The sequence below is a fragment of the Tursiops truncatus genome, chromosome 7 (assembly GCF_011762595.2).
Source record: "Tursiops truncatus isolate mTurTru1 chromosome 7, mTurTru1.mat.Y, whole genome shotgun sequence".
In the NCBI taxonomy this organism is placed as follows: domain Eukaryota; kingdom Metazoa; phylum Chordata; class Mammalia; order Artiodactyla; family Delphinidae; genus Tursiops; species Tursiops truncatus.
Window position 1 is genome coordinate 29,683,907 of NC_047040.1, and position 9,919 is coordinate 29,693,825.

General features: G+C 41.2%; 1 protein-coding gene and 2 non-coding genes across 3 annotated transcripts; all 3 read right to left on the reverse strand.

The window, feature by feature from the left end:
• Window positions 1-5,853: 5,853 nt before the first annotated feature.
• On the reverse strand, window positions 5,854-9,736 carry EEF1B2 (eukaryotic translation elongation factor 1 beta 2). The gene is made up of 6 exons (XM_004319673.3): window positions 9,386-9,736; window positions 8,793-8,915; window positions 7,053-7,179; window positions 6,709-6,775; window positions 6,165-6,290; window positions 5,854-6,052 (listed from the first exon to the last, which is right to left on the reverse strand). Exons 1-6 carry the CDS (start codon window positions 9,463-9,465, stop codon window positions 5,898-5,900), a joined length of 678 nt encoding a protein of 225 aa, XP_004319721.1. The 5' UTR covers window positions 9,466-9,736; the 3' UTR covers window positions 5,854-5,897.
• Window positions 6,421-6,553, reverse strand: LOC117313067 (small nucleolar RNA SNORA41). The gene has a single exon (XR_004527530.1). It is a non-coding gene; the product is annotated as a small nucleolar RNA SNORA41 (small nucleolar RNA).
• Window positions 6,858-6,936, reverse strand: LOC117313065 (small nucleolar RNA SNORD51). The gene has a single exon (XR_004527528.1). It is a non-coding gene; the product is annotated as a small nucleolar RNA SNORD51 (small nucleolar RNA).
• Window positions 9,737-9,919: the final 183 nt, after the last annotated feature.

Here is a 9,919-nt window from a genome sequence, read left to right on the forward strand (position 1 = left end):
TGGCAGCTGGAATCTGGATAGTGGGGCTCTCCAGGGGTCTAATGACCCCTAATGGGCAGGATGAGTGACCGAAAGGACAGAGGGGCTGGAGGAGAGGAGGGCACTGGGGCAATTTGAGGAGGAAGCAAGGAAGCTCAATGCCTAGTTGGCAGGAGAATAAAGAATCTCAGGGCTCCCAGGGACTGGGGCATAAACCCAACAAGACAGACCTGGCTCCCTCTCGATGGAAGGAAGCTCTTCGAAACAGTGGGCAAGTTTCAGGGACTCCAGAGGCAGGATATCTGGCTTTGCATTATGGCTCCAATATATCCTAGCTCTATGACCTTGGCTAAATTAATCCAAATTTCTAGACCTCAGTTTCCCCCATCTGCAAAATGGGATCACAATAGTAGTAACTGCCACATAGGGTTATTATGAAAATTAAATGAATTGACACAGGTAAAGCACTAAAAGTGGTGCTTAGCCCTATAAATACCTATTATTAATATAATATTACCTGGTATTATACATATTCAGTGAAACTCTTGGCACCTTCTGACATAGTAATTACCTAGTAAATGTTAGATCCCTTCTTCCTCTTGAATGAATGTAAAAATCTCATAGGAAGAATAAGGGAACTTACACAAAGAACTTCAAAATTTATACATTTTATTAAAAAATTCATAAAGCTTATTGGGAATTCCCTGGTGGTCCAGTGGTTAAGCCTCCGTGCTCTCACTGCCTGGGGCCTGGGTTCAATGCCTGGTCAGGGAACTAAGATCCCACAAGCCGCGAGGTGTGGCCAAATAAATAAATTAATTAAATGTTTTCTAAATTTTTTTTAATTTACACAGTTTATAAATACTATAAAAGGATATGGGCTGAGAGGCTGCAAGGGGCAGGAAAAAGTAGACTGAAAGACTTCTTGAAAGAGGTAATTTAAGTGCATCTTGAAGAATGACTATAATTTTAACAAGTGCAGGTGAAAAAAGGCTATTTCAGGTAGGTGGCATAGGAAGAGCAAATGTTCAGAGGCTGGAAAACAGGCTACGTTCAGAAAAGAGAGACTAGTCCCATTTTATAGGGACAAAGTGAGGATAGAAGATTCCCAGGTTGGAATCAGGCTTGAATAGTAATTCATAGTTCTTTAATATTCTCACATATGAGCAGTAGTTCTTTTTTTTTTTTTTTTTCCGCACTACGCGGGCCTCTCACTGTTGTGGCCTCCTGAGCAGTAGTTCTTTAGGTGATGCATACTTAGAAGTCTACGGACAGTTTCCTTTGATTTTTACTTTACTAAAAGCTATTCAGGCCAATAACATTCCAAATGACAGACTTCCATTTGGGACATTTTCTAAATGCAACTAATATCATCTATACAGGGCATGTATTGAGAGAATATCTGTTTAACTGCCTCAATTTTCATTTTAGGTTTACACTTATGTGATTTTAACGTTCTTACTTTTCCTAATTGAGGGTATGAAGAAAGGGTTACGTGAAACAGAATCAAATTTCTAAAAGCAGGGATGAAGAACTTTCCCCATTATTGCCAATACATTATCTGGCCCATGAAGACCTGGTTTTGAGTCCCTCCTCTCTCACTTACTAGGTGGATAACTGGGGAATCATCTTTCAGAGTTGTCTCCTCACCTGTAAGTGCTGATAACAGTGTTTGCCTTTATCTCACAGGCTTATAATGGGGTTCATATTAGACAATGTATGTGAGGCATGCATTTTTTTTTCCTTTTTTGTTCTAAGGACACATGACTGCCATTGCCAAATGTATTTGTTTGGGAAAAAATGACACATACATCCCCCAACACTAATGCAACTCTTTTGGTATCTGTGTCTTTGTCCATAAGTTTATCTTTTCATAGTTACAGTCAATGAAAAATCAAGCATTTTTCAATGCTGCTATAATCTCCATTACTTTCTAAAGTAAATATATTAAATTTATAAAATGTTTCACATATGCCATAATTTAGCCCTTTCTGTTTATTAAAACAGTCCTCTTATTTCCCTGATTCTATCCACATCATCTCCAGATTGGAGCTCTGCCTTTTTTTTTTTTACTGAAATACAGTTGACATTCAATATTATATTAGTTTCAGGCGTACAACATAGTGGCTTGACATCTATAAACATTAAAATTGATCACTACAGGAAGTCTGGTAATCACTTGTCACCATACAAAGTTATTACAATTTTACTGACTATATTCCCTATGCTGTACATCATATCCCCGTGACTTATTGTATAATCGGAAGTTTGTCCCTCTTAATTCCTCTCATCTATTTCACCACCCTCCACCCCTCCCACCCATTCCCACCTCCACCTCTGCTCTGCTTTTGTCATTCTCTGGCTTGGAAACCAGGCTTCCCATTGCGCTCACAGAATGAGCCAGCCTATAATTCAGATGCCTCTAAAACCTGGCCCTATCTAATCCCAAACTGACGCTGCAAAATCCAGCCAAACTGGTCTAATTGCCTCCCAAACCTCTGTTCTCATTCTTGCCTTTATCATTCTGCCTTTCACAGCATCCTGGATTTTTTTTTTTTTTTTAAACGGATTACTAAGGTCTCTCCAGCTCAAGTCCTAACTCCTCTAAAAAAACTTTTATTTAATTCTAGCCTTCCCTGACCCTCTGGACTTTTGGATTATTGTCAGCCCTCCTTATCTGCAGGTTCTACACCCACAGATTCAACCAATCACGAATCAAAAATATCTGAAAAAAGTCCAGGAAGTTGCAAAACAACAAAACTTGAATTTGTCGCCTGCTGGCAACTACTTACATAGCATTTACATTGTACTAGATATTATGAGTAGTCTAGAGATGATTTAATGAGGAGGGTGTTAGCAGGTTAAGGTTATATGCAGATACTACACCATTTTATATAAGGAACTTGAGCATCTGAGGATTTTGGTACCTGAGGGTTGGGGGGTGGTTCCTGGAACCAATCCCCCCTCAGATACTGAGGAATGACTGTACTTGTTTAATCACAAAATTACTTTTATTCTTAACAGTTTTAAGTATGTTTGAACCACCTCCCTTATGGTTTCTTAATCCTTTTGTATTTTTATAGCATCTAACATAGTGACATTAAATGAATCAGTTTTGAATTCCCACACTGTGCCCAGTCCTTGTACTAGCTATGGCTGAATGTGAAAAAGAAACAAGGTTTCAGGGTCATGTAATCACTTATGGAGCATGCAAAAAAACGTGGGTTCTTATTCCAAAGCCAGAAACAATTAAAAAAAAAAAATCTCTTTATGTATACCTGTGCCTTCTGAACCCACTGGTTCAAAAACAGTTCATTCAGTATCCTGGCTCACATGAATATGTAAGCACTGCTCGTAAGAGCAAAACACTGAAAGCAAACTAAGGATCCAATAACTAGACTGGTTCAGTAAGATATGAGACAATGGATTCTGTAACTGTTAAAATATGAGGAAATCTTTTATGTACCGATACAAAATATCCAAGATATAATCTCCAAGATATCCAAGTCTATTTCTAGGGACAAAACTTAAGATGCAGAAGTTTGTGTCATATGCTACAATTAGCCTACATAGATGCTTAGACTAGCTCTGGAAAGACCTAAAAAACTGGTGACATTGGTTGCTTTTATGGAAGTGAATGGGAGACCTGGGGGACAGGGGAGGTGTAACTGTATAACCTCTAGAATTTTGAATGATGTTAATGTATTATCTACCTTTTAAAATGACATTAAAAGATACCATTAAACATTTTTTATTCAAGGCCATAGAGTCAAGATCTTAAAAGTCACATGCTTCATCATTCATTATTTTAAGATTCACAAGACAGCTGTGGTTTGTTGACTATTTAAATTTTTTAACCACATTTTTAATCATTTATCAATAATTTTTTTTGTTTTGTTTTGTTTTTTGCGGTACGCAGGCCTCTCACTGTTGTGGCCTCTCCCGTTGCGGAGCACTGGCTCCGGACGCGCAGGCTCATCGGCCATGGCTCACGGGCCCAGCCACTCTGTGGCATGTGGGATCTTCCCAGACCGGGGCACGAACCCGTGTCCCCTGCATCGGCAGGCGGACTCTCAAATCATTAATAATTTTTAATACTTAATGTTTTGGCCAAACTATTTGGTACTCAATCAAGCTGTTACTCATCTCACTGGTTGTGAATTATTTTTGGCTATTCACTACTACACCTCTACTTTTCCACAGCATTTCCAGAATCCCCGGGCTCTCCTGTTCTCCAGAAAATGAAGTGCTGCCCTCTGCTGGCTCTCACGATACTGAAAACCTGAAAATTTCCCCAGTGATTTTAGACTGAGTCTGTTGGACTAAATGTTGAAGGTGATTTTATTCATCAGTACATATATGTCCGATTGCGTACATTTTCTTTAGAATTTAAACAATTTCCCACATTCAAGTTGGTTGGCCACATACAAAGAAAATCAGATTGGGAGGGAAGAAAACAGCATCGTCTGGTTCAGCTAGGAAAACCTGGACCTCATTCAATTTCCTTGGCCTACAGAGACTACAAAATGATTTTTAGAGGTCTACAATTCCCAAGCCCTACTTTTGTGAACACTACTACTGTAAAAAATATATACTCAAATATTCGATACATCCCAAATTTAACTGTTAAGATGCAGTGGTTTCCAATACTGGAGTCTCACCTGACTACAGTAACACCATCCTCTGAGTACACTCACCTGCAGCACCACCGTAGTACTGAAGTCTCCACACCCCAACAGGCTCAATCAGACTTACAAACCCAGGTAAGATGTCCCACCTCCACACCCAAGCCAGGCTTATGAACTGCACCCAAGGGATCAGTCACCCATGTAGCCTCCCTCCCAGGACACACTACTACTCAAAGTCACATGCTCAACACAACTTCTCCCTGAACAGTACAGGAGGCATCCCTTAAATTTGCAACATCTGCCTCCACAAACTCTGGGAATCCTCCCCTCCCCTGGGTTAGGCGTCCTTTAGTAAACCGCATGTGCCAACTCATAACATTAATTTTAGGTGGGATTTGTAAACGTGTGATTTTTTTTTTTTAGTCACAAGTAACCCCTAACTTGAAGATGCTAGGTCACAACAAATTACTTTGTCAGCCACTGTAAAGTCACTGGTTACTAACTATAAATTAGTCCTGGCATTTAATTCCTTTATCTCCAAATGTTTCATGACCTGGCAAATGACATTATTTGCTGTGTATTGACCTGAGCACTTCCCTGTTTTTGACTCATTTCTTGATTCTTTAAGGTACTCCCAACATTCACATCGAGGAAAGCCAGCTCAGATATTAAGGAACTTTGTAACCCCTTGCAAAGGGCAAGGTCTTGAACCATTATATATGGGACTAATTATCTAAAATCAAAACTCTTGGGAGTTCCCTGGTGGTCCAGTGGTTAGGACTGGCTGCTTTCACTGCCTTGGGCCCAGGTTCAATCCCTGGTCCGAAAACTAAGGTCCCGCAAGCCGCGTGATGTGGTCAAAAAACAAACAAACAAAAAAACCTCTTACTACAAAATTTTCAGTCAAGTTTACCTCCGCGATTTCTTTTAAAAAACAAGGCAAATATAAACACTTGAAATACTGTAGTAAAAGTTGTATCATCGCATACTGAGGACATCACTAATGGGTAAAGTTGTTGTACTGAGTCCACTTCTGTTCATTTGTTTATAAAGTCTACTCTACATCTATGCATAGTCACAGTATTTACACCAGGTAGTTCCCTCCTTCTTTGGGCTAAACGTCGAACGACAATGCGGACCCAAATTTATATTATTTATGAATTATCTATCCATTAAATTTCTTCCTTCAAAATGGAAGGAATATAAATAAATACCATCCTCTTATTTAGGAGTCAAGAGCCAAGAGTGTCTTTCAAGCTTTTATTTAAGAGCACTGATCCACGATGGATTTTAGATCTTGTTGAACGCAGCCACGTCCATAGACTGCACATACTCGTCAAAAGCAGTGATCTGCTCCTCCAGCATATCCGTTCCAACTTTATCGTCTTCAACTACACACTGTATTTGAAGTTTTTTAATTCCATACCCCACCGGAACTAGTTTAGCTGAAAAGAGCATCAAGAAAAATCTTAGTTAGATAAGTCCTGTTGATTGACAAAGGTTTAAACTGTATGCAAACTCCAGATGCCAGTGTCAAAAGGCAAAGACTAAACTCACAAGAGCCCCAGACTAAGCCGTCTGCTTGAATGCTTCTGACGCACTCCTCTAGTTTTGCCATATCTGTTTCATCATCCCAAGGTTTCACATCTAATAAGATGGAAGACTTGGCAACAAGTGCTGGTTCTAAAAAAGAGTACAAGGAACAGCATTATTCAAATAATTATTTTTGCCCTACTTCAAGACACTTAACAAATCTTAATTTGTTTCTAAATGGATCATCTCCTTAGCCACATAAAACTATAGAAAATACACCTTGTGTTCGTCACACATATGCCCACTTTCTATTTTGCTGAGAAAGAGGTGTTTAGTTGTGTAACAGTTTCTTTCCCACAGAGGAATGCCACAACTGCTACCATAAAAACAGCTGCAGACCAGTAGCTGTGGAAGTTTTGAAGCTCCACTTCAACAGAAGGTTTTGAAATACTGACATATTCAATGAATGGGGAGGAAAGGAAATTACTTTGGGGATCAGTCTTTGAAAAAGATTATTCAAATTATTATGAAAACAATTAAGTTAAACACAAATTATAAAATGACCTACTTTTGGCTTTCTTTGACTCATACTGTGCAAGGCGTTCTTCTCTTAGCCTCTTGGCTTCTTCACTTTCCTGTAAAGAAAAAATTTAATATACTTCACAAAGCTGGTTGTTCCTCAGCTTAAGGCTGGTGGGTCCTCAGCTTAAAGCAGACCAGCTTTATCAGAAAAAAGCAAATCCATCATGAGCTCAGCCGAAAGATGGCGATTTAATTTTATTCATCATGTAGCCAGTGAGAATTTTTAAAAGGCAGGTAATAAAGTGAAGCCAGGATTCAAACCCAGGCACTTTGGCTACAGAGCCTGTGCTTAAGCACAATGATACGCACAAATGTCAACTTATGCCATACCTCCTCATCATCAGATCCAAAGAGATCAATGTCATCATCATCTTTACTATCTGTAGCTCCACTTTCTGTGGTGTCTTCCACATTAGCAGGGCCATACTTGCCCAAAGCTTTCTTCACTCCTGGCAGGCTTGAAAAAAATTTAATCAGCTAGCTACTATTAGGTCGGTATGATGTCTCTTTTCAAACAATACATGAGAACTTGTTTTCACTACAAGTTATCAATAGACCCCTTTTGTACCAAGAATTTACCCTTCAACATTCCCAGGTAAATGTTTAGCTCCTCACCCAACAAACATTAGTAGCATGTGAAACACTATATTCAATAAACACAAAGATTTACTTTCAGAATGAGTATTTCTGTTTGAGATTTCATTAAGTACGCTCAGTTCCATTCTTAGTGAACTGGAGTCCACCTGCCCAAACTTCCATCCTTGTTAGCAGTTTCAGAAGAATGGCAAAGGACTGAAAGAATGAGCCACCCCTCACCCCTGAGGTGGGTCCCCCAGGCCAGGGTCAGGCACACTGGCAGGCCAGTGTGGGGAAAAGCTGAATTGCTGTTGTTGATGAACTAAAATTCATAATTTGTGGCAAGACAAGAAAAATTTAAACATAAAAATTTTTTTGCCTGTTTGGACCACCTCCCTCCTCTATACAGTGTATCGTGCATCTGCATTAACCAGCCCTCCTGAGGAGATAACATTCCTTCTGAATCTTGAATCTTGGGCCATGATGACCCATGACCCACTACTCGCTTTGCACCTGTAGATCTGGATTGCATCAACTGTCAATAATACGTTATTTAATGCGCAACCTTGTCTCAAAAACTTATACGCGAAGTGAGAGAGTGGCATGGACATGTATACACTACCAAATGTAAAACAGATAGCTAGTGGGAAGCAGCCGCATAGCACATAGCACAGGGAAATCAGGTCTGGGCTTTGTGTCCACCTAGAGGGGTGGGAGGGAGGGAGACGCAAGAGGGAAGAGATATGGGGATATATGTATATGTATAGCTGATTCACTTTGTTATACAGCAGAAACTAACACACCATTGTAAAGCAATTATACTCCAATAAAGATGTTAAAAAAAACAAAACACAACACAAAAACTCAAAACAAAACAAAAACAAAACAAGAACTTATATGGATGGAGACTTCCCTGGTGGTGCAGTGGTTAAGAATCTGCCTGTAAATGCAGGAGACACGGGTTCGAGCCCTGGTCTGGGAAGATCCCACATGCCGCGGAGCAACTAAGCCCATGTGCCACAACTACTGAAGCCACACAGGCCACAACTACTGAGCCCACGCGCCTAGAGCCTGTGCTCCGCAACAAGAGAAGCCACGACGATGAGAAGGCTGCGCACTGCAACAAAGACCCCAACACAGCCACAAGTAAATAAATAAATTTTAAAAAAAAAACCACTTATATGCACAGAACAATTTTCAGAGGTTTCTGATGGGCTTTTCACAGGTTATAATCCTCAATGTGGCTTGAATAAAATTTTCTCTTTCTTAGATTGACTGATTTTTTCTTCAAAATTGTCATGTTCTACCTGTTACATGTTCTACATGAAAAAACGGAGGATTTCAGCCTCTTGGCCTTCTAAAGTCACAGAGAAATTTAGCTTACAATATCCCCACAAAACTAAAGTAGCCTGAACCCTAACTTGTCACGTGAAAACCCTGAGTTTAAGCTTAGAAAGCATTCTATTCTTCAGATAAACACAAAGATACTTTTACCTGGCCTTTTCCTTTTCGTAAGATTTGATGTGATTATACCAACGTAGGGCATGACACAAGTCGGCAGGTGGTGGGCCGGAGACTGCTTCAAATACTGCCACATCTGCTTGTGATGGAACATACCTGCCAACGATGCAAAAGTAACTGCACACACCTTTAAAAGAAAAACCACAAACACCAGCCAACGAACGACAAACGCTAGCTACAACCGTCAAATTAGTGGCAATTCGCCCTCTTGTTACCGGGCTACCTAAGCAGCTTTAGTTTTCTGTAAAAAATAAATTCCTTAGAATCAGGGATCATTTATTTGGTTCTCCGAGCTACCCTGAGACACAACTGCCACTTAGACCTCAGAAATTGCAATCGCTAACGTGGACCTACAGGTTTACATTTGTTAACTGAGCAAAGACGCGGAAACACCTGGTGGAGTCAAGTAAGCCGAAACAAAGCACATTTTTAACCCTTCTCCCCTCGCAGTCCCCTCCCGCGGGAGAGCCCTGGGGTCGGGCTTCCTTTCCTCCAGCCGCAGCCGAGGCCGCGCCACGTGGCACCACTGCTCCCGGCCCTGCCCAGACCCCGGCCCGTCAGCTCACCCTTCGATGTAGCTCTTGTCCGCCAAGTAGTCGTTGAGCACCTGGAGGCCGGCGGGGCTTTTCAGGTCTCCAAAACCCATGGCGACGGCTGACAGGGAACTGGGAGGCAGCGGAGTTAAAGAGGAGCGCAGACAGTCACTGCCGAGCGCTAACAGGAAAAAAGGCCCGCAACGAGGCCGGAAATGCCTTATATAGAGACGGAGGCGTTTCTCTCCGATGCCCCCAGCCGCAGGTTAAAAGTAAATTACGTTAAGATTTCTCAACGTAAAAATCAAGGGCTCTTAATTAACGGCCCACAAATTATCCGCCGAGCTTTCTTTGTGTTTGCAAATCAACTAATAAAATCGGCATTGCTTAAATCACAACCTCCAAGGTTTGCAAAGACTACCGGAACCGCCCGTTGAAGCGCCGGAAATGACGGAAGACGCTCGGCCTCGGCCCCAGGTTACTTCCGGCGGAACTTCCCGCCCCCGCTTCCTCCCGGCTGCTACGTCCTCCACCCCGCCCTCTGTCAAGCTGACGGAAGTTGCCGAG